The sequence below is a fragment of the Vanessa atalanta genome, chromosome 18 (genome assembly GCF_905147765.1).
Source record: "Vanessa atalanta chromosome 18, ilVanAtal1.2, whole genome shotgun sequence".
Classification (NCBI taxonomy): domain Eukaryota; kingdom Metazoa; phylum Arthropoda; class Insecta; order Lepidoptera; family Nymphalidae; genus Vanessa; species Vanessa atalanta.
In genome coordinates this window covers 7,615,738-7,641,961 of record NC_061888.1, presented here as the reverse complement: position 1 = coordinate 7,641,961, position 26,224 = coordinate 7,615,738, and the positions used below count along the sequence as shown (strand labels likewise).

At 34.4% G+C, this 26,224-nt stretch overlaps 1 protein-coding gene across 2 annotated transcripts in view; it reads left to right on the top strand.

Annotated features, from left to right (window-relative positions):
- LOC125070927 (neuroendocrine convertase 2) overlaps positions 1 to 26,224 on the top strand; it is a 110,733-nt gene that overhangs the window by 47,119 nt on the left and 37,390 nt on the right. For both annotated transcript variants that reach the window (XM_047680947.1, XM_047680946.1), the window contains 3 exons: positions 5,010 to 5,114; positions 7,370 to 7,604; positions 8,943 to 8,980. In XM_047680947.1, the coding sequence (XP_047536903.1) occupies positions 5,010 to 5,114; positions 7,370 to 7,604; positions 8,943 to 8,980 (378 nt within the window). The remainder of the gene's footprint in view (positions 1 to 5,009; positions 5,115 to 7,369; positions 7,605 to 8,942; positions 8,981 to 26,224) is intronic.

The window sequence follows — 26,224 nt, the reverse complement described above, 5'->3', positions numbered from 1 at the left end:
TGTCTAATTTCAACGAAATTCTGCCACATGTGTATTCCACCAACCCGCATTGGAGCAGCGTGGCGGAATATGCTCCAAACCATCTCCTCAGAAGCAGAGGAGGCCTTAGCCCAGCAGTGGGAAATTTACAGGCTGCTTATGTATTACATGAATATGATTGATGATGAAAAGTTACTACTGAGTTTCTGTTCGGTTATTCTCGGTATAATCTAGTACTCGTTTTGCGTCTTGTAAGATAACGATAAAAAGTGCTCTCTCTTCGTATTAATATGTAAAAAATGACAAACTTCAAGCAACACAGGCCCAAGATGATCGTTAATCTTTTTATATCTCTTGGGGCAAGACAGTTTAATATAAAAACTGGACAAGTGCGAGTCGCATTTGCGCACTGTGAGTTCCGTACCACCACACAGTACTAAATGATTTACCGACGATTCTAGGTGAACGGAAAATACCCTATAGGTTTTTATTACCAAGCGAGTGGGAGTGATATGGTGTTACGCGGGACAAACTGCCATATCATTGGATGCGTTTACTAAGAAATTTATTTTTCAGCTCCAAAGGACTGCAGATTTAAGTACATGCTTTAAATTTAAACTTGATACTTCCGCATGTTCTTTAGAAAAATAATGTTGACAGACATATATGTATAGACAAACATACCCTTGCCAAATTTAAATATTCTAGGTCAACGGAAAGTAACCTACAGGATTTGATTCCCTTTGCGATTGTATGAAAAATGCGACATGTTTAATATAAATGTTTCGATTGCATAGATTTGGAGGTTTTATTTTTGATAGCTCCAAGGGACGGAACTCAGTATTTGGTATTAATTTATACCTCTACACGTTCCTGAGATAAACGATCGTGACGGACAGATAGACGGCAACAAAGTTATCTTACAAGGGTTCCTTTGTTAAGTACGGAGTTCTAGAAATAAATAAATCACGAAAACATGTACCTTGACATTATCAATATTCGAAGACACTAAAGACTACGTATTATTACAAACCTGTTCGTTTTATTCATTCGTTTTTTTTACATACCTTTATTTGTATTACGATGATTATATAGTAAATACTCGCGTCGCAATGCACGAGCGTGTGGGTGAGCTCATCTCCCTACATGACAGCACATGACAGTTTTGTAACATAAAATAATCCATTTTGTATATTTAGTTAGACATAGCTAAATACGTTCAAATAGATGAAAAATAAAAAAAATATATTCGGAAATTTTATGGCAAATGCTTGCAAATTACTACATAAAGATGGCAAGGATACCCTTGCATGTTAATATTTCCTCTTAAAAAAAATATTGCCATTAAAAACATTTTCGAATAAATTAACATGAAGTTGAAATAATACATATTAAAAAAAATATGAGCGAGCGTAGAGAGATATCCATAACCTACAATGTTTATGTAAGAATATCTGTTTTTATATCTTAAAAATACATTCGGAAAAAACCCGATGCATAAACGAAGCACGTAATTAGGATAAAATTGTCTATAGTAATTTAAACAATCAGATACGACTCAGTACTGAAAAATAAACATTTAACAAAATATGTTTACGAAAATCTCTGAAAATAAAACCCCAATTACGTTAGTATCAATTAGTCTTAATTATTTATTGACGCACAAATCCTTGTTAGAGCCTTCAGCAATCATTTCGTATTCAGCTCGTGCAAAAATATTCGTCAAAACAACATTTTCGCTAAGCCTTTACGATTGTGTTCGTGGCTATAAAAATAACTGCCTCTTAGACCTTAATGCTTGGTGATAAAGTTCGTTTTCATTTGTCTGTCGCTATGCGAATTGTTTGCTGCTAATAAATAGGAGTGAATAGCGGAAGTACATGTTTTATACTGAAACACGATTGAAGCCTCTAAAGATTTGAGGCTCTCTGCCTACGTTATCTTTGTTTTATAGCTTTCTGTTTACGATCGTATGTAGCTTTTATTGATATTTACTTGGTCTTACAAGAAAAAACGAGACCTGTTTTATTGGTTGATTTAGTATATTTCCATAGTTCAGCTTGCTTGATGCTTCAGTTGAACTACGGAAAAATTGTCTTTTGTTATTGTTAATTTTCAAAGCTTATACGATTATGTACGGCGTGTTTATTCAGATATTAGGCATCTATAAATAAACATTGATATTGAGATGAAATTAATATAGAAAAGAATAAATTAATCAAATAACATAAAAACTTTTAAATAAAAAACTCTAAAATATCATTACATAGTATAAAACAAAGTCGCTTACCACTGTCTGTCCTTGTGTATGCTTCGATCTTTAAAATTACACAACGGATTTTGATGCGCTTTTTTTAAATTGATAGATAAATACAAGAAGAAGCTTTATATGTATAATACATTCACAATATAGTAGCGAAACGCTGATTATTTTAGAGGTTTCCAAGGTTATGTCGTAAATAAAGACATTTTCTGGCGCTTACATTGCAAACGCTGGCTGAACCCTACGAGATAGATCAAAATAATGTTCTACAGTATTGTACACCTTAAAAAGGTCTTCAAAAAAGTCCCCAATCATACCATCTATCTCTTAGGGATAACCCACCATAACCATTTTTTATCCTTTAATTTTTACGATAAATAATAGCTTATTTTCGAAACGATTTTAAGCAATACAGCATAATTTCTTATACAATTAAGTACCTTTAATACGTTGTGCATTTAATATAGATCAATATGGCCCTTTACAGCATGTAATTTAAATACAATTTTTTGAAGATATTATAGATTTAAAATGCTGGGAAATAGCGGTTTGTATTGTCTAATGATAAAAAAGCTATAAAAGTTGTAAGACATTCTGTAGTATATTTAGTATCAGCATTGCACCCGTGCGAAGCCGGGGCGGGTCGCTAGTGAACAAATAAATAAAAATCTAAATGGCGCTTTGTAAGATTGCTTTTGCATTTCTTTGTTTTGTAGAAGGCTTCCGATTGCGTTAAGCACGTCATCGTAGAACGTCAGAATGTGTGAGAATTTCATTCGTCACCGTAAAATTTCGAATATCGTTAGATTATAATCTGTCTTGCGAGAATGTAAACTATAAAAAAATATTAATGTTTAAATTTTTGGTAAATTATAATCTATTGAAGTGAATTGAAGTTAATTTATCAAAAAATCTAACCTAAAATTACCAAGAGATTTTGAACTATAGAAATTACGTTTTATTTTAAATTATTATAATACGTTTTATTGTAAGTTACATCACTTTTGACAATAAGTCACAATTTTTATTGTTAATTCATTTTAATGGTAAAAAGAACTAGTAAGCCTAGATAAGCAAAACTATGATGATTTTGTTTACTAGAATTTAAAACTAGATACCTATTTTAACTAAATAAGTTACGAATGAGCACTAACGAAGTCAATATTTTCTTATAGTATTTAATATTAAAATACATTGAAGAAGATACTTACAGGTAAATATGTTCAAGTTTCATCTCATTAACATACTTAACAGACGCAAGGAAAGTTTCTCGCACTAGTTTTAAGTTCCTAAGGAAATTGAGTTAGTTCTTTGTTGGTTCTACTTGTTCTGAAACTTATATATTGTTTTAAGTATAAAAAAACTTTAACCTATGATCATGAGTTTTATATTCTAATCGACATCGCCGTTTAATTCCTTTCAACGTTGTAAAACAAACGTTTTGTCTACACGTTACATTTAACACCCGATTCAGGAGGGTGTTGAAGCACAAGAAATATTAAACAAAGACAAACACCCAGACAATGATTAGTATGGATTAATACAAATATTTGTCAAGAGATCAAAGCCAACCGTCGCAAGCCGATAACAGAATCGAGTACATAAATTATTGTCAATTTATAGTTTTAACATAATATAATCTTCTATTTGTCTGAATTATTGTTGTTTGAAACAAATAATATACTCGAATTTATTTGTTCTTTTTCGAAAGATCCATTTACAGTTTAATAAGAATTCCCGAGGAAAATATCTCTTGTGAGAATTTACGTAAACAAAGTTAGTTTCGTTCGATAATGTTATACGTATAAACGATTGGCTCGCTGAGTTTGGAATGTATTATTTACATATAATTGAAATGTTAAATGTTAATAAAACCACAAAAACAAATGTCAACGTAGTTTTCGAGGGATATTTGTGCTTATTACGTATTGGCTATTCTGGTGTTAACAAATGGAAAATAATTTTATGTAAATAAGGTGTGAAAAGCTATATAAATAAACGTCGTTTTTAAATTTAAATATAACCTTTTTTAATAAACTTTCCGATATTAAAACATAATAAATACAACTACTACTATTTTTTAATGCTGAAGTATTTGTTCATCGGAATGCGGTAAAGATTTAGCAGTAGGATTTGACAAAATATTTTTCCTTGGATAGCTCGTTAATTAAGGGAGTTACATTAAGAGCCTGTAAAGCATATTCCACCACGCTGCTCCAGTGCGGGTTGGCGGAATACACATGTGACACATGTGTGTGAAATCATCGGTTAAGATGCACGCGTTCTAACCACTGGACCATCTCTCGGAGTTTAGCAGATGGTATTAACGTATAATATGACAGTTGTATAATGTACGCATCATGACAGTTGTGACGGATACTAAGACAAGGTTCCAATTGTTCATTATATATTTTATAGACGTATATTAATAATTTCTTATTCAATTAATTTCTCTCCGACGTTTATGGTCCAATAGAGAAGAAATTCTTAAGCTACTTAGTATTAGTGATCTGTATTCTCAATTGATTATATTATGTTTTAAGCTCAGAACTATAATGGTTCATTATTTTTCAATTTTAGTAATTGTATTATTATTAGCAACGGAAACTTAATTATAAGTAAATAAGAAATAATTTATTAAATACTAAAGATGTGATATGTTTTTTTTTTTTTTAATTAAATCACTCGGTTATAGTGTAAGATATTCTTGTTAATATCTAAAAACATATATGTCATTAAATAATTAATAATTGTATTTTTGTTGCAGGTTCTCGGCTCTGACACAGAATGGCACTTTGCTCATCGCGGTCTACCTCAAGCGCGTCCGCGCAGATCCATTGCGCACACTCGTCTGCTGAAACGTCATCCATTGGTAAGTTTAATGACAACATAATGGGATATACCCTGTTCAAGTTAGCTTGATCTTTTTGACAGACGGGCTAGTGATGAGAAACAGAAACGATGGAACGATGGAAGGCGTATTTCAAATTAGAATTCAATTTTATTTACTTATTTTTCTAAAAAGAGTTATACCAGTTAAAGAGACCCTAACCAAAAGGATCCAAGTTCGTAACAATAACTTAACAATGATCTTTAATAAGGATTTTTGTAGCAGTTACTGCCTGTTATTCGCGTCCCTACCGTCCAACCGATGTAACATTGTACAAACGTCTATTATATTCAGTGATTCTATTTATATTTTACTTTGAAGCAATAATATATAATAGAAAAAGTCTGAAATTTTTCGGATAACGCTTGAATCTTTAGGAACTTTTGTATTATACGTATTTTTTTAAATATTAAAAATTGAAAAATTTACATCTGTCAAAAAGACCAAGCTGTCTTGTACAGGGTATAGTTAGTTAGAATACTAAAATAAAAGTCTTATCTACCAACATATGAAATTTAGAAGTAAGAAGAAAAAGAAATTAAGTATTAATTAATTTTTATTAATTTGTTTATTAATTTAGTATAGAAATGTATGGAATAAATTCCCAGACTAGACCTATCTTGTGTAAAATACCTGTAATTATCATTTACGTATATTAAATTTGATTCCTTTTGAATGCGCATGTCTAACTTTCTCTCTCTCATACCGTGTCACTCGGTATAGTCGAATTAGTAGAGTGAGTTTTAGGTCCTTCTATCTATATAATTTTAATACATTTTGAGGGACACTATTTAGACACAAAGATACTTCTCCTTAATTCTACACTCCAATTTTGCCAACCTTAGAATATACAGGAAATTATTATTGTATACGTATTTGATTTATTAAGGCTCTATATATTACTCATACTATAATGTTATTAAAGAATAATTCGATTTTTAGCCTTTGGACTGTTACGTATTTATACCGACTACCAACCACCATAAGACGCGTTTTACATATATATATATATATATTAAATATATGCATGTTAATTTCCTTCAGTACATTTATTTTAATGCATCATAAAATAAAATGTTAGTATAGATCTTCCTACAAAAGAAAATACTAACTCTTAAACGAAATTACTTTGTGTTTAAAAGATAGAAGACGCAACAAAGATCTGAACGTTGCATATTAAGTGATCGCTTCTCATACCATTAACATTCTTATGCGTTAAGATAAAAAGGCTATTTTTCTATAAAAGATTGAATAAAGAGGTAAATGTTTGCAAACTTTAAGCGGATTAGAAACACATTATGGGATTAATTTTTTATTTTTAAACTTTACTGTGTTCAAGGCGGGTGTAATCCATTTTCTACTCGATCTACTTCAACTCTCATAATGAAGTAACATATTGTGCAATCATTGTATTTGCTTGAGAGTATTTATACTGTATGCTGCGATGAATCTGTGCTGATATAATAAATGTGAAAGTCTATCTGTTGATCTTTCAAGGCCGAACCACTGAACCGATTTTGATAAAATTTTGTATAAGCTTGAACTCCAAGGAAGAATAGGCTACTTTTTATGCCTATGCTCCTGAAGACGAAACTCTAAAAGTAATTGTATATAAAATTTAAGATAACTAGTTTTAAGTAGCTTTTATTAACTTTGAACGTCTTCATGAATAGTATCCTGTAATATTTAGGAAAAAAAAATAGGAACTTCTACGTAAAAAATTTGATGAATCTCGCGAAAAGAATTGTGTATATATTCAATGGGTCGCCTAATATATTGCCCATTCCGTTCATAGAAATGACTAACCTCTAAGTTAATTGCAGAGATGATCGATCTCATTCAAAAGATGTGTAATTAACTCCAGGTTGTTCCTCCAGGCTGTTTCAAATAATAAAAATATTTTTTTTGTTATTGTATGAGAACAATAATTATATATCACATGGATTTAAGTTTTTTTATGTGCCTGCATGTGCTTATTTCCAGGCAGCATAAAAATCGAAATTTTAGTTATTATTAAAGAAATTTATACAATAATTTAATTGGACTCTATATAACGACTTCTTCAGGTCGATAAAACTTGGAAATGTATGTGCTAGCTCCTTGTAAGAAAAAGGGTGTCCTTTTTCTAAAATAAATAATAATAAATAGTGTTATTTAGCTTATACTTTAATATTTCTTTTTCTTTGACGGTTATGTCTGTTTGTTATAGCCTTTACTAAAAAGCAATTCATTTTTAGGTTCACACAGCGGTTCAACAGACTGGTTTCAAGCGTGTTAAGCGAGGCTTCCGCCCTCTTCGCTTGCCGGAAACTGTACCAGCTGCTGAGCCACGTGACCCCTATTTCCCTCTGCAATGGTACTTGAAGAATACTGGTCAGAACGGAGGAAAGCCTAAGTTGGATTTGAATGTTGAAGCGGCCTGGGCTCAAGGGTACACTGGGGTTAATGTGACCACCGCGATTATGGACGACGGTAAGATTTTAAATATATTTATATCTAAAATGTAAGTAAGTAAGCCTGTAAATGTCCCACTGCTTGTCTAAGGAGGAGTAGGTTTGGAACTTATTCCATCATGCTGCATTCTAATCTGCTTGTATTTCTATCAATGAAGTTTCTACTAAAATGAAATCTACACCGTTCAACACAACTGATTTATCAGAAATTTCAATGACACTTCTATAACTCACATGTTTCTGGTGAAAAAACAATCACATACAAGATCCGTTTTCATACATTAATTTACTATGAACTTGTTTAGAGTGTTTTTTTTTATAACCAAAGTTATTCCAATGAAATAATATCCTTGATTCGAAATTGAAGAGGTCGAATTCGGTTTGAATGTTTCTTTGGAGTTTTTATTGTTGTATTGTTACCGCAAGTTATAGTATAGTTTTATATCGTAAACTCTATCTTCCCCCTTGTGTGGATGCGTCACCCTTTCATTAGTCTCTTAAGAATTCACCCCGAGAGCATACATTTTTCATTACATGGCTCCCTTCAATGTGGAATCGTGAGGAAACATGGATGTGTATTCACCAACTCGCATGCATGCATGAAGCAGCGTGACGATGTAAGCTCCAAGATTTCTCCTCAAAAGGAGTGGAGGCTTTAGTTAAACAGTGGGTCATTTTATTTACCTTTAGTGGTCGAATAAATTCCAGAAGATATAATATTTAAGGACTATTTTAAAGATTTTTTACCATTAAATGGATTAAATATAATGTTTACGATTGAAAATATCAAACTTTCAATCTTATACTCGACGCGGGTTGCCCTTTTCAAGTCTAGGTCGTCTGGCGTACTTTGTAGTATCTCTCAATTTATCGGCTTTTGTGATCAGGCTATTGATTATTATATATTTGAGATAGCTTTTTGTCTGTGTTAAATTGTTTTGTAAATTATAGATATAACAATTGAAACTAAGGTCATTTCTCTTTAGTAACTTATTTGTAATATTAAAAATTTGTTATATAGAAGTTGTGATACAATCATAGAACTGTAATAACTATAGCCTCAATGCTTCAACAAATAGACTATTGAAAGTATAAAGATTATTTTGAATGATAATTGATATGGTAGATCCTTTTATAGACGCAAGTCAAACAAACAATGAAACTCTTATTTAAGTTCAAATGTTATTTTTTAAAGTATCGCCTTCGTCTATGTCAGCTAAGTTAAATAAAATTTAATATCGAAAAAAAAAAACACAATTGTTTTAAATATAATTTTTTTAATGTTTGTAATAAAATAGTTGCCAATTGTGATATTTGTAAATTTAATTTGATACTAATTATAATTTTTTATTGACAGGAGTCGACTACATGCATCCAGATCTGAAATACAATTATGTAAGTACTGATATCAAATTTTAATTTTTTTCTATAAACACAAAATTAAAATGGTTTATTTCGAATGATGTAACAAATGTTTTAGATGCAAAAAAAAGATTAACCAATAGAGCCAGTATTATTATAGGATAAATTGATTGCCGAAAATGAAACAGAATAAAAACTCAGTCCTGAAAGAACAGCCAAAAACGTCAGCGATAAATATATTTTTAATTAAGTCTGACGGCGTGTATGAACAATGCAAGCTAAAAAGTAATTCTGATTCTCAGAGTGAATAAAGAAATAGCTCCCTTTCCAACAACAGAGAAGAGATGAGGTGTTAAATGTTGCTCGTATTTTAAGCGAGGTAAAAAACTTTTACGAAGGACCTCTTTTGTGAAGAGTTTGAATCAAGTATGATACGTTTTTGTGGTTATTATAAATAGATCATTTTTTTCGTGTCCGTAAATTGATTAAAAATGTTTTCTGTAATGTTTATTTACATACAGCTATACATTAGTTATCAATATATTATTACGTGAAGAGAAAACTTCGTACCCTTTTCAAAGATATTGAGCACACGAAGTTGTGTGAGATTTTGACACTGAGAAGTTTAAACGGAGAAAACTAGAAAGGCAAAATGTATGAAAAATATGTACTACAGATACAAAACAAAATAAAATGAAAAAAATGTTTTTTTCTTTTTTGGCTGTCTACGCTGGTTGATTACGAAATATTCTGCCAATGTCATGATCGACACGTTGTTTTTTAACATTTATATTCAATTCAATTTTTTTTAATGGAATCAAATATTTTTAGTTGGCAAAGTTAAACAAACCTATAACGATTTTTTTGACATTTCTTTGTTTTTTTTACTTAATACTTCTATGAAAGTCTCATTTTTAGTAGCAATGAGTTACAGTTGAATTTCACCCACTGAGAGAAAACCACTATTTATTACATAACGTATGCACGCTCTACCTGACTTTTGGTTAAATAAAGAACATACTTTGGACTAAGGCATCCACTTCATTTGAGGAAGAAGTTTTTTCACAGAGTTTCATTGAAATTAGACACACTTCATAGCCGAACGCTAGATAAATTATAAACATATCATATAAATTCGATAAATGATTAAAGTCGGCTTTTCATTATGGGATATAATGTGTATTACTATATTGTAACGGATATATATTTAATATCGGCATAATAATATAACATTGTTTTAAATATTATATTCGAAATTACAGAAATATTATCGGACGACTGACCGATATTCTGAAGTTATGTTGCGCGTTCCGTACCTCGTATACCAGCATATAGTGTACGTGTCCTTTCATTCCGCGTCGCCTTCTGATAGAGATCGGGGTTCAAACGAAATCAATTCAAGTAAGCTTAGAAGAAAATCTAAATCAACCGGTGGTTCAATCAGTAAAATCACTTCTTTCACCACATTTACGTAGCCTGTATATATTTATAAATACCGCGCATTTTTCTTACCAAAATTATTTTTATATTTGTATATCGTTATGTCTCGGTAGGATATAATTATTTTTCAGAAGTTACTTTATGAAAAACCTTTATAATTTATGCGTTAAATCTTGCTCATTTACCGCTAAGACCTTACAGAAGAAGTTTAAATTAAATCCTTTATTAACAAACAACAACCAAATACTGCTTAACGTTGTATTTGCTTACGTAATTTGTTCTTAAAGGTCACTGTAATGAAAATAATATATGCATTGTATAATTTTTTAACTGATTAATAATTACATATATTTTAAGGATATACATTTATATTTTACAAGCTTTTATAACTAAACTGTTTGTTTGAAATTTTCAACACAATTTCGGGGACAGGATCTAAACCAAATTAAATAAACGTTTTTGCGTATGTGTAATACTAATTTGGTGCATCAGTCGTTGTAAGAATTTATCTATTTTGCTCAGAGGATCGGAATTGCGATTCAACGGAGAAATGCTGCTAGCATTCTTGCCACCATTCCACTCGGTAAATTTTTATAGAGTAACTATTTTTAATTCATATTTAAGGACGAATAAATGAATTCCTAGCGCTCAGCTCTGATTTTATCTTTAATAAGTTCTTTATTCGAGCCGTTACACTTTGAAACAAGCTTTCTATTTTTTCTTATTGAGATTCACCATATATAACATAGATTTATATATTTTATACAAACAAAAATAATGATTCAAAGGGAAAACAATTAAATCATTATGAAACTCGAGTGTCATATAAATAATGTCATATACGATATAATTAACTAAGCAATTTTAAATAGAAATTAATCTTGTTTAATTATAATCCGAAAGACCTACTTGCATATAAAATATATTTTTAAATTCATTCGTTAATTAAGATGTTATATGTTGTTAATAATATATGTTTATATAATAATATGTTTTGCTTAACACTACGATTGATTTTTGTTTTAAAAAAATACGATTAAAAATAATGAACTTTAAAATAATTTAATGCTTTTTACCTATTTTTATATACTTTTGTAGAAAATATATAACTAATAAATTTTCTAGGAACGTAAGAAACGGTGTAACTTAAGTTTTTCTCACACAAGTATTGTATTAATACAGATCCATCACTCTCACATAAAAATGACATTTTGGTGAATGTAGTCGAACGTGACGTAACCTCACTTAAGCCTGTCACAGAGTATAAACACTCTATAGAAGAAAATACTATCAAATAACTTAAAATATAATACTTTGACACTGACATCGAGTAAAATAGAGGTGCTAAGAGAAGCTCATTGATGCCTGATGCGTGATATCAATTTTATTATCGTGAGGATCGGAACTAAGAAAAAATATTTTGCTAACGATAAAACTAAGCTATAAATTTATTTTATTCCACCTTTGTTGGTTTTATTGAATCACAAATTATTTTATTAATATATTATTAATCTGCAGGCGACCCGTGACGGTTACATTTATTCAAGAACATCGCTGCACTTTGCTGACAATATTATACATATAATTAATGAAATGATATGTTAAGGAAGCCTTTTTAATATTCATTAAAATTGTATGTTATTGCAATAATAAAAAAAAATATTAGGATGAGTTTAAAAAAAAAAAGATTTAAAAATAATTTAGTATCCATATTCTCCGGCAATATGGAAACACAACCACAACATTTTTTACGAATGCAAAGTGTTCTGTCATAATATAAAAACACAAGAAAAAATATGAAGTTTATCTGATTAACTGGAAGACATTTTGTTTGTGATGCTGCCACATAAAAATATGTGAATTCTTCGTGCGTTCGAATAAAAGTTGACGGCAAAGATATTCTTAATAAGAAATATTACGAATTAATGTAATTGTATACTATATCCTGCTGGTTTGAATTTACGCAATAGTAGTTCATACGATATTGTAGTTATTGAATGAAAGTATCAATTTATTATTGAAATCTACAGCGAAGAAATGCAAGCTGTCGACGAGAGTATTCCATAGAATTGAAGTAGGCTAGATACGATATAAGCCGTCCATTCAAACGTGTCTGAAGTGGAAGCCACTTATTGCCGTGCACCTATTTCAGTTTCTATCCAACCACAGGTGTCCTAAAATGCTACTAATGATGCAACTTTTGAAATTATTTGATGCTTCGATAACATAAACATAAACATAACATAAACATAAACGAATGAATTTAATTATTAATGTTTTTATTTATAAAACAATAGATCAAAAATAGTTTTATTATAAAACATTTTTTTTGTTGGTTTATTTCTTGGTGGTATGGCTTTGTGCAGTAGTTTTGAGTCTGAGTAGGTTTTTATGTACATATATAAATGTACATAACTAACTACAATATTGTATTTAAAAGGTTGAAAAAGAATTACGACTGAGTTTCTTGCCGGTTCTTGTCGGTAGAATTTACATTCCGAATTGGTTTTTCACTTAATATAGTTTGTAAAAGACGATCCGAAGAAATGTATATTTTGATTTTGATATTTTGGTTAAAGAAGTTTATTGTATAGTAAATTAGAATACCCATACTTATAATCTATAGTAGATTTATTTATTGACCTTGGAGTGTCTAGCCTACTCTTGTGGTTCAATCTCATTCCGCTACAAGTATTGCGGATCACAAGGCAATAAGTGCTGTCTTCACAGATATTATATTAATTCCCGAGATTCCGTACAAAGCGTACAAATACGAGATGGTGTTAAAGTTATGAATTCATGCGAAGTTCACTTCATAATTATAAAAGCCTAAACGTCGTTCAAATTAATAATAATTTCATACAAATTTCAAATGATATAAATATATTTCAGGGAATTTTAACAATTTAGTACATATGGTATAATGCGTTATAAGTGAGTTTGAGTGGGTTTTTATAAATAGCATCTCCTAACGAGACGTTGCTCATACAAAAAGATTTACCTATACATCTTGTATACTTTTTTATCTTGTTATATTTCCATTTAATATTTTTATATAAATAAATAAATATTGGACAACAATACATACATCACTCTGATCACAATGTAAGTAGCTAAAGCACTTGTGTTATGGAAAATCAGAAGTAACGACGGTACCACAAATACCCAGACCCAAGACAACATAGAAAATTAATGAAATTTTATACATCAACTCGGCCGGGAATCGAACCCGCGACCTCAGAGTAGCGTACCCACGAAAACATACTACATACTACTTGGAGATCGTCAATATATGCTACATATGTTATAAAGTTCACTCAGTATCTTTAGTCTAAACATAATAAAGGCTTTGCGTCTAGTTTGTTTATTGTATATTAATTGATCACCACCGCCCATATAAATTTTGCGTTGTAGTAAATATTAACCATTCCTTACATTCCCAATACAAATCAAATCAAATCATTAATTCTATCTTTTACAAGCACTTTTGAATCGTCAATTAACAAACTTCGATCGTAAAATAACAATCGTCAATTATTTAAAGTAAAGCTACCACCGATTCGGAATGTAGATTCAACCGAGAAGAACCGGCAAGAAACTCAGTAGTTACTCTTCAAGTCTGCAAGTCTTACAAGTCTTGGGAACTACGATATTATGTCCTTTGTACCTGTAGTTCCACTGGCTCAAATTGCTGTTAACCTACGACTAAATAAATGTAATGCAATAAAACATTTTTCATTTACACGTGTAACATTCCATATTAATAATTTTTTATCAGTGTTTCCAATAACAGAACATATTTGTTAGATAGATTGCGATGTATTCGCAGATTAAAAATAATATTGGTTATCTATCTAGCTTTAACCTTTCAGGAATATGTTCCAAATTCAAACGGACTCGTTTGATTGGCGCTTTAATAGTTCGCTTAGGTTTTACACATTGAGTTTTGGATATTATTCAATGCCTTGATAAAAAAACAGTAATAATGATTATTGCTAGGTGTTTGAAATAATATGATGAAGTTGATGACGGTCGACTTGGTTCAGCCAACTACGAAGAATTTATTATAGTGCAAGTGTGTGTAAACACAGGTTCACTCTTCGGTTTACCTCCCTTTCATAATCCGATGGGACGGTTAATCCGTAAGGACCGGAAAGAGTTCTGGTACAGTTTTTTTTATGGCTTTAGTTAGTGGACGAGTATATGGGCCACCTGATGGTAAGTGGTCACCACCACCCATAGACAAATTCGCTGTAAGAAATATTAACCATTCCTTACATCACCTATGCGCCACCAACCTTGGGAACTAAGATGTAATTACACTGGCCACAGTTAGGCTTTTCTGAAACAAGAAACTCGACACTCACTGCAGAACACGTATCAAAATGGCGTATCACTGTCTGTCTCAACATTTCACGCGTGAGATACGAAGTGATTTCTTACAGAATAGCACTGCTGGACCGCTTAACGTGCTTTCCGAGACACGGGAGTGTAGACATTTCCAACTTCCAGATATCGGACTGTTACGGAGAATATTTCGAATTCAGAATCTCGGGTCAAAATATATAAAATACCTACATGATTGAGAAAGTTAAAAAGTTTTAATGTTATATTTATATATGCCATCAATTTTAAAATGATCTAATTGAATAATGATGTATTTTATTCTTAAATAAAACTCTTTATTACTGTTTCTAGAGTTGAAACAGAATAAAGATTAGGTACTTTCGTTAATTGCTTTTTACGTCTACCGTTTCACGTTCTTGTGCACTTAAATAAAATCTACAGACCTATTTTAAAGGATTTAACTTCATTATATAAAGAGGAATTTGATTGAAAGAAAATAGGGTGTATTCTGCTTAAGCAGAGTTCATAGGTATTAACTACTATTGTTTTAATTCACACGAGATTTCACTAAAAATTCTGTTAATAATTCTCACTTTTTAATTGTCAAGATTGACGATTTTAATGTCAAACCATAATAAAACTAAAGTTAAAGCTATCACTAGTTTGGAATGTCGATTCGACTGAGAAGAACCGGCAATAATCTTAGTATTTACTCGTTTCCAATAATCAGTTACATAGATGATTAAATACAATAATTATATTATACTTATCCCTTATCCCGCATAAAAATCTTTTTATGATCTATATAATCCTTTTATCTAGTATAATGCTTTGTTCTTATCAATATTAAAGTATTTGAGGAATACTATTAAGCAAAAATGATGAACTGGCAAGACTATACGTTATGAAATAAATAGTATACGGTTCACTGTCACAGGATGCCGTATGACAAGCCGACCTGCTGTCCAATTATCTTTCTTACGTTAAAGTATTAAAGCTGAACGTGATTTTTATTTTCTCGTGAAAATAGATCAGTACCACGCTGTATTGCGTTCGCGGTGTGCAATAAATAATGTACTTATAAAAACATTTGATTGAGCTATCATTGCCAAGCTGAAACTTCTGACGTTAAGAAAATAAAGTTTAGATAGTAGTTTTCTTTATTACATCAGCACCCGCTAAGAACCGATTTCTATTTCTAGAGTGGCAGCAGACTTAAATATTGTATTATACTTGCAAATCAGGTGTTTTAGTCCAAATCTGTAGTTCCTTGACTTAGACTTTAGGCCGTTTCAGTCAGAATTATTTCTTTGGCTTATCATAAAAATCCCATAATTTCCGGAGTTCCATACTGATACTTCCGTGACTCGGAAAGCACATGAGAAAAGAATGTATACCTGTTTGTGTAATATAAAACCTTATATTAGATAATATAACCATTAACATCACCATCACTAATTAAATAATTGAAATTTCACATAATGGCATTTGTTAAAAGCAAAACCGATTTTATTTATTTAGACAAGGTCGCTAGTTATAAGCTAATAGTAGCTAGATAAGACTTAGGTAGAAGATAATTAATACTTTCTTGAAAAATATTACATGAAGAACCAAATATATTATCGTGAAATAACAAACAAATTCCGCAATATAACTTTGCCGGTAGGATAACCAATGTTTGGGTACCGATACTTGAGCAAAGCCCAACGATACAGTTAAGATATATTTTATATACAGGCAATAATAAACGAGAGATGTCGTGATGTCGTAGGACACCCGGTTGGAACAAAGGTGCTTTCGCTATGTATAATATTAATCGTGTATTAGTACATTTAAAATGTACATATTTATAAAAAAGAATATATTTCACACTAATTTATTTATTTACATGAGAATTATTATAGCCGCAACATTGGAGCCTTAACTGTATTCAAATAAGAATTATAAATTGGTTACTGTACAAATCATGACGCGTAGAATGGTGCTAGCAGCATTTCCCGCTTGAGTCGCAATTCCGATCCTCTCGGCAAAAAAGTGAAACAGACCTCTTGTCACTAGAGAATTAAAAACGCGAAGGGTTATACTTTTAATGAAGGTTTTTGCATAATTGCTCCAATGTTCAATTGTTTCAACTCTCTTTTTAAATTTATTTACAACTAGCGACCCGCCCCGGCTTCGCTTCGAAGATAAGCCATTATTTCTCGTAAAAAGTAAAATTGTTGTATAACAACTATTTTCAGTATTTCTCTACTATATTGTGCATGTATTATACCTATAAACCTTCCCCGTGAATCAATCTATCGATTAAAAAAAACTGCATCAAAATCTGTTGTGTAATTTTAAAGATCTAAGTATACATACGGACAGACAGCGGTAAGCGACTTTGTTTTGTACTATGTAATGATTATGTATACCATATATAATAAAGTAAATCAACACGTAACGTTTGTTTGTTTTAACACAATAGACAAAATTGTTAGTAAAAGTCCTTGTGAATTAAAACAATAGAAAAAAGTAAGCTTAAATAATATTATATAAAAGCGTATATAATAAAATGAGAGGGAAAGGTCGCCTGGTGTTGACATAACACATTTTCCTCACGTGACGATTTCAGTCAGTTCACTCGACTGGAAGCCGCTTAAAAGAGCTTCGTCCCAAAAATAATTGATGCATTACTTGTGTGTGACCTTCTAAATATATTGTGTCAGGTAGTTTTTTTTTGTGAAATCTTCAAATCAATGTAAGTGGATTGTACCTAACCAGGCGGGCTTCTACAAAACTGTAGCACTAAGCGGTTTTTTAGTTTCAGCTTCGTCAAATCTCTCAATACTTCTTATACGTTTTTGTCGACGAGCACATGACCCACTGGATGGTAAGTGGTCACCACCGCCCATAGACAATAGCGTTGTAAGAAATATTAACCATTCCTTACATATAAAAAAAGTAAAATTGTTGTATAACAACTATTTTCAGTATTTCTCTACTATATTGTGCATGTATTATACCTATAAACCTTCCCCGTGAATCAATCTATCGATTAAAAAAAACTGCATCAAAATCTGTTGTGTAATTTTAAAGATCTAAGTATACATACGGACAGACAGCGGTAAGCGACTTTGTTTTGTACTATGTAATGATTATGTATACCATATATAATAAAGTAAATCAACACGTAACGTTTGTTTGTTTTAACACAATAGACAAAATTGTTAGTAAAAGTCCTTGTGAATTAAAACAATAGAAAAAAGTAAGCTTAAATAATATTATATAAAAGCGTATATAATAAAATGAGAGGGAAAGGTCGCCTGGTGTTGACATAACACATTTTCCTCACGTGACGATTTCAGTCAGTTCACTCGACTGGAAGCCGCTTAAAAGAGCTTCGTCCCAAAAATAATTGATGCATTACTTGTGTGTGACCTTCTAAATATATTGTGTCAGGTAGTTTTTTTTTGTGAAATCTTCAAATCAATGTAAGTGGATTGTACCTAACCAGGCGGGCTTCTACAAAACTGTAGCACTAAGCGGTTTTTTAGTTTCAGCTTCGTCAAATCTCTCAATACTTCTTATACGTTTTTGTCGACGAGCACATGACCCACTGGATGGTAAGTGGTCACCACCGCCCATAGACAATAGCGTTGTAAGAAATATTAACCATTCCTTACATTGCTAATGCGCTACCAACCTTCGGAACTGAGATGTTATGTCCAGGCACAAGGCCTGTAATTACACTGGCTCACTCATCCTTCCAACCCGGGACACAACAACACTGAGAACTGAACGTGGTACTTACCCAGACGGGCTTGCAAAAAGCCCTACCACCAAGAAAACGTTAAACCAAACAATGATAATATTAACAACATTTATTTAAAATGGGAAGTAAACATTTATATGAAAAAGGGGGGGTATGAAAGCTCCAACTTGCAATAGTGTGTAGAATGTTCAACGAAAGAACAACAGTATAAACGTATTATGAACTGAAATAAACTAAATAGTACTCTCACACCATTCTAGAGGCGTGAGCTGACTCGGAGCAAAATCTAAGATAAGCTACATATAAGCATAAAATTTAAGAGCCAATATGTAAAGAAAACCTTCTAGAATGAACCATTATTCTAAACGTATTTGAACCAAGATTTTCATTTTTCATTCGCATTTTATCACAACATTTAAAAATAAAGGAAAGTACCTTGATACTCGTTTGTATACGTTGATTAATTAAAAAGTAATTATAAATTCCAGTAATTTATATTGGGTGTTTTGCATTTATTAACTAGGTGGCATCACGCGACGAAAGTGGCCTACGCAAAATTAACTTTAAAGTGTAAGCCAATATCCCGTAAACATTAAAACCCAATTATTAAACATGGGTGTTAAGAGCTGTTTTTCAATTTTTTTTTTTTTTTTTTTTTTTTTTTTTTTTTATGTCATAAGGTGGCAAACGAGCAGGAGGCTCACCTGATGGAAAGTGACTACCACCGCCCATGGACATCTGCAACACCGGGGGGCTTGCAGGTGCGTTGCCGGCCTTTCAGGAAAGAGTACGCTCTTTTCTTGAAGGTTCCCAAGTCGTATCGGTTCGGAAAAACCGCCGGCGAAAGCTGGTTCCACAGAGTGGTTGTGCGAGGCAGAAAATGTCTTAAAAATCGCGCTGTTGTGGATTTTCGGACATCTAGGTGGTGCGGGTGATATTTGGAATTTTGACGAGATGTCCGAAGGTGAAATTCAGCGGCCGGGATTAATTCGAACAATTCCTCGGAACATTCCCCGTGATAAATTCTGTAGAAGATGCAGAGCGATCCAACATCTCTACGCAAAGCCAAAGGATCAAGCAGATCGGAAAGGGCTTGATCGTCGATAATTCGAGCCGCTCTACGTTGGATACGGTCAAATGGAAGGAGCTGGTACTGGGGAGCACCCGCCCAGAGGTGAGAGCAGTATTCCATGTGAGGCCGAATTTGCGCCTTGTATAGTCTTAGACGATGGGCCGACGTGAAATACTGTCTTGCCTTGCTGAGCACACCAAGCTTTTTTGATGCCAATTTGGCTTTGCCTTCCAATTGACCGCGGAACTGAACGAGACTCGAAACATCAACGCCAAGTATTCCGATACTAGCTGTAGCGGCTAACGGAATGTTCTCGAATCGTGGAGATACGACAAATGGTGTTTTTTTAGCAGTTAACGCGCAAACTTGCGTCTTTTTGGGGTTGAAGTGAACTAGGTTTAGCCGACCCCAGTTCGAGACTTTGTTTAACGAAGACTCGATTTCAGATACAAGTTTGTTCCGGTTTTCTTCGACGTTTTCCCGAGAAATATTAGCACGGCCGGTGTATGAGGTGTCTACGGTGCTGTCGTCTGCATAGCAATGAATGTTACTGATTTGCAACAAGTCATTGATATGCAGAAGAAACAGAGTGGGTGATAGAACGCAGCCTTGTGGAACACCAGCATTGACGAATTTTAAGTCAGAGCATGCACCGTCGACAACGACCTTGATGCTCCGATCTGCCAAAAAAACTGGTAATCCAATTGCATAATTTCCCGGGAAGCCCATAGGAAGGAAGCTTCGAAAGAAGCGCTTTGTGCCACACGCGATCGAAGGCCTTCGCTATGTCCAGACTGGCTGCTAATGCCTCCCCTTTGCTCTCAACTGCTTCCGCCCATCTATGAGTAAGGTAAACTAGAAGATCACCGGCTGAGCGACCCCGACGGAAACCGTACTGGCGGTCGCTAATCAGCTGGTACTCCTCTAGGTACCGCAGGAGCTGGCAGTTTATAATGGACTCCATTACCTTGGAGAACAAGGAGGTGATGGCTATAGGCCTATAATTGGACGGGTCTGAGCGGTTGCCCTTTTTAGGGATCGGATGCACCAAAGCAGTCTTCCAGGAGTTCGGGACGACGCCGAATGCATAGGATTGCCGGAAAAGACGCGTTAAGACCGGCGCCAACTCGGGAGCACAAGTCCGTAGCACGATTGGAGGGATGCCATCGGGTCCACTCGACTTATGAATATCCAAGGAAAGAAGTGCTTTACGAACTGCACTTTGCCGGAATTTAACCTCCGGCATCGTGGTATCACACCGCGGGATTGTTGGTGGTGACTTTCCTCGGTCATCCAGAGTCGAGTTCGCTGCGAAGAGAGAGCCTAAAAGATCAGCCTTCTCCTTCGCTGTATGGGCCAATGACTCACCGTCCTTGTGCAGAGATGGTAAGGAAGGCTGACAGAAATTCCCTAAGACAGCCTTGGCGAGAGACCAGAACGCACGTGTTCCTGAAGGGAGGCGCACCAGTCTCTCGCCAATTCTGCCAATGTACTCCGTCTTCGCCTTAGCAATCACGTTTTTGAAGGACCTAGAGGCAGAGTTATATTCCTTTCTGATTGCGCTGGTATTTACATCACGAGACGCTGATGCGTTAGCCCAGTCTTGGTAGCGTTCCCATTTTCTGCGTGAAGCCGTTTTGCAGAAACGACCAAACCAGGGCTGGGACTTGCCACCGATGGGGACCGCAGAATACGGAATGAATAGTTCCATACCCTGAAGTACCACATCGGCAACAGAGTCAGCAACAACACTCGGATCATCCGGCGAGAAACAAACCTGCCCCCATGGGTAGGATGCAAAGAAGGACCGCATCCCATCCCAATCTGCTGACCTGTAGTGCCACACTCGGCGGCAGCCCACGAAACGAGGTCGTGAGTAACGCGCAACCGGCACTGTACTTCGGACGAGACAGTGGTCCGACGAGCCCAGAGGGGGTTCGACGATAACCTGGTAGCCATCCGGATGGGAAGTCAGCAGAAGGTCCAACAGGGAAGGTGTATGATCCTCCACGTCTGGTATTCGCGTTGGCGAGGGGACTAGTTGTGTCAAATCATATGCTAAAGCGAAGTCGAGAACAGATCTACCCGCATGATCGGTAGTGCGCGATCCAAGCCATTCGGCATGGTGGGCATTAAAATCGCCAAGAATAACGATCTCTGCGGATGGGATCTGCTGCAGTACGGAATCTGTAGCCATTTGGACGTGCTCAACCAGTCGGTCGGTTTCGGCATTACCGCTATGGGACCTATAAAGGCAAGCGTAGATTCGCGGATGGTCGTCACAATCTACACGCAGCCAGATAATTGATAGGTCCTGTCCTTCAAGGCTGCCGAGGCGTCGAGAGCAGATATCATCTCTGACGTAAACGCACACCCCAGCTCGTGGTACAAAGGAATGTTCCAATTTATACCCGGGGTAGGAAAGAAAAGTCGTATCGGCAGGAGAAGATATCTGAGTCTCGGTAAGAAAGAGCAAGGCCGGCTTCGCCGTCTCAAGGTGAAAGTGGACGGCGTTCAAGTTCGAGTTGAGTCCCCTTATGTTGCAGAAGTCCACAGTGAGGGTGGTAGGGGTTGCCTTATGATGCCTGCTCCGCTTGCCCCGAACAGTGGCGAGCGCAAAATTGCCCCCCCCAGAATTCGGAGGGCAGCCTGGGCATCCCTGCTCAGGTGGTGTATGTCCTGAGCATGGATGCCCAGAGAGGGATTCTCCACCGCAGTTGCTGATGGTACCCTCCTGGGGTAATGTAACCAAATTCTGCACAACCATCATGTTTAAGGGGGGGGGGGGTATCGGGCCTCCGGGACTCTCACATACCAGACGAAACGCGGTAACATAGCTACCACTTCACGCCGATTTTAAGTGAGAGAGTGGTACTTCCCCGGGCGTGCCGGCCCATTCGGCTGCAACCCGAAGGTATGCAGTGTGGCACTACCACTTACAATATTGAATAATGGATACCGTAAAATATCTTTATAATTTAAAAAAGTTATGGACTGTTCTGTGGGCTAGCTCCATTAAGCCAATTCCACCCTCTTGACTCTTCGGTGGTAGGGCTCACATATTGTTACGCCCTCATTATTTAAATTACTCAAACTTCACAACACTTTACTTTACACTATAACACTTTAATTTTTCAACGTTAGGATTTTAATTATAGTAAAAAACACTTATTATTTATTAGTTAATCAATTGAAATACTAAAATATTTTAAGGATATAGTTTGTGATTTATTAAAATATCGTATATTTCCGCAATGTATTTAAATCTAAATAACTAAAGTCGGTTACAATATTCTGCCACCAAACAGCATTTTTGTGTTCTAGTTTGAAGAGCGAACCAGGCACAAGGGACATATCATCTTAGATTCAAACAACTTACCATCGGGTGGTTAATTTTTCGGTCTGCCTACCTATTTAATTGAAAGAAAATCCATAATGTCTGGCCAGTTTATATTATCGACGAGTCCATACTCGGAAACGGTCTGGAATCATGAAGCCTCCGAGAAATCTTCGACGAGTCCATACGCGCAAACAGTCTGGAATCATGAAGCCTCCGAGAAATCTTGGGTTTCTACATGTATTCTACCATTGTTTGTACGTTGTGAAATATTCCGAAGAATATTTTAGAAGGCGTTACTTGTAAAATTGCAACCTTACGTTTAGAGCATCATCCACACCAACTAGAAACCTTCTCAAGAGTATTTACGAGTACCCACGTCCCTGTAACTTGTAGTACGCTCGTCTCCCTAACATTTTCATGTGGTATAATATGGAGGTTTTCTAACGTCAGTATATGCAGGCTTTCGCAAGACCAACAACGCTACTAGAATTATCTTTAAGTGTAAATGTAAATGGTTATTACTTTGATCACTTACCATAAGGTGGAAATAATGTTAGAATATTATGGAATTAAGTGTTTTCTAATAGAATAACATTGCTAAACACAAAGATTATAATTCAGATCAAATTTAAATATATGCTGTATTCGCAAAGGCTCGTACCATCGCAATTGAATCTTAATTTTACGAATAAATTAAAATCGACCACTGGATTGGAATATGAATTATATTGAGGACACTGGCAAGAGAAGCGCTATTTAGTTTTATTCCTTATTTTTAATAAATTTTTACGTACTCTTTTGTTTTTTAAGACTTATCTTAATATACTCATGGCGATCACGGTGGCGAGAATACTAGCAGTATTTGTTTATTTTATTTAATAAATTATCTCTATGACACTTAGTAAATACAATTACCAATCATGAGATCCAGGGTACGATTCACGGATCGTGTTGAAAAAAGTTGCTCTCAAGAAATTCTCAGTAACAGCTCAGAGGTAGGAAGTGACTTCATCATAATGAGTGTTGATAAAATATTATAAACTTATAATTATTTATGTGATAGCGAAGGAAACGAAGAAAAACTTAGCTCGTTTTAATATAAATACATAAAGTTTTCAACACGTATCTATTCTAGAAATTTCTCAGAAACAACTCGGTGTTAGGAAGTTGAAGTGGATGTTTTATTCCCGAGTCACGTCATCTCGTCATAACTGCGTGCGATAAGGTTTTATAATCTTATTTTTGTATATAGATATTTAGCTGTAGTATACTACCCGGCACGAAACTTGACCTAACATGGCGTCCTCTGCGCAGGTACAGTCCTTGCGAAAATCACGTACTATCTAAAAAGCTTAAAATAAATATTTAATATATTAAAGGGTAGGTACGTAATAAAACACAACGGGTTAATTATTGTATATTTAGTAATTATTGTATCAATAAATAAATAAAAAGAAATAAAAATAAAATTTAGAAATATTATTAGAAAATAAATTAATCACTATCACTCAACGGCGTGAAACCCTCAAAATCAGCAAATGAAGTCGAAGTTCTTGGATTGGTACTGGGGTTGGTACTGGTGCTCGGACCGGGTTCGTCATCATCAAAGACTTCCCAATCGCTACTACTGCTGCTATCTGAATCTCCCACTTGAATAACAAGTTGGTCTGTCAACTGGTCCACTACATGGTCGCTTTTGCAATAGTCGTCTTCAATAGACCTTACTTTTGAACATAACTTTTGCCATTCACTTGATCCCATAGCATCTACCTTCTGTTTCACCAGTTCCATAACGCGTGTGACGTTCCACGCTACGTTTTTGCTGCTAACGTAACCTTTGATTGCGGCCCACGCCATTTCAATGGGGTTCAGATCCGGATGATAGGGCGGCAAGCGAAGGACACTATGATTGTGTTGTGCTAATAATCTATCGATATTATAATTTTTTAAATTTTCTTTGTTCGTTTTTATTAGTTCGTACAACTGTGGCTTGTACATTGTTGGATCAAACGAAATTCCTTTTTCAGTCAGCCAGGCTTGCATGTCGCATTTCTTGGAGTTTGAATTTGGGGCCAAATTATATTGTGTATTATGGTAGGATGCATTGTCTACTACCACGACGGATCTCGGTGGTAGGTTTGGTATTAATTGTGAAGTTAACCATTTGGAATAATTTTCATAATTCATGTCGTCGTGATAGTCGCCCGTTTTGGCTCCGGATTTAAACATTAATAAACCATTTGGTATAAAACCGGCTTCAGACCCTGCATGTACCATAACTACCCGTTGACCTTTGGATATCGGTTTTTTTAAACCTTTTTTTGAACCGTCCGTCCACGCCTTGGAACTTGTGTGCGAAGCGTGGACATACGATTCGTCAGTATAAATTATGGGCCTTCCTTCATGTCTGTACTTTTGTATTGCTTCTAAATATTTGATTCGCTGTAATCTTATACTGGTTTTCTCAATAAGAACTTTTCTATTATTTTCTGTTGCTTTCCATTTAAAGCCTAGATCCTTTAAGATGCGTCGAAGACTCCGTTCAGATCCTTGATAATTTATATCCGATCGCAGTTTTGTCAGAAGTTTCGTAACTGTTGGGATTTCATTATTTGTTAAATGAAAATTATGAATGCATCTTTTGATAACTCCTTGATCGAAATTGTCTATACCAGTTACAGGTTTCGATCTAGCATGTTTTTTTCCAGGCGTCCGGAATACTGTGAGAAATTCTGACTGCTCAGCTTCTTTTACGATTCTCCGAACAGTGCATAGAGAGGTTTTTGTTGCTTCAGCTGTTCTCTCTTTAATTTGAGTATCACTTCTGCCATTAGCTTCGTTTTTTAAAAAACAGTAAACATCGTAAATCATTTTCCGAGCTTGTCTTTTTAGAACTATATTATTTTTTCTTGGCATTTTAGTATACTTCGTTAAAATCTTACTATAATAACAAAAGAAACAACCCACAAAATCAACAATACAAAAACAAAGTTAATAATCAAACACAATTTTACACAATAAAACCGTTATATAATAATAACTTATGTTAATGAGCGTACACTAAGACAACACAGGAACATGCGCGGGCGACGGGAGACGCGGTGGCACTGCGCGGGGCCACGCATCCACCCGTTGCTATGGTTACTAGTAATGGCGGCCTTGTTTGCTATAGTAACGCGCTCCTCGCCTCAGACCGCACCTCAAACGACATCTATTTTTTGTTACTGCGCAGAGTCAAGATTCGTGCCGGGTATTATACCATTTGCAACTAAAAATTACAAAATTATTTATATATATTTCAGCTGTTGTCGACTTTTGTATTCA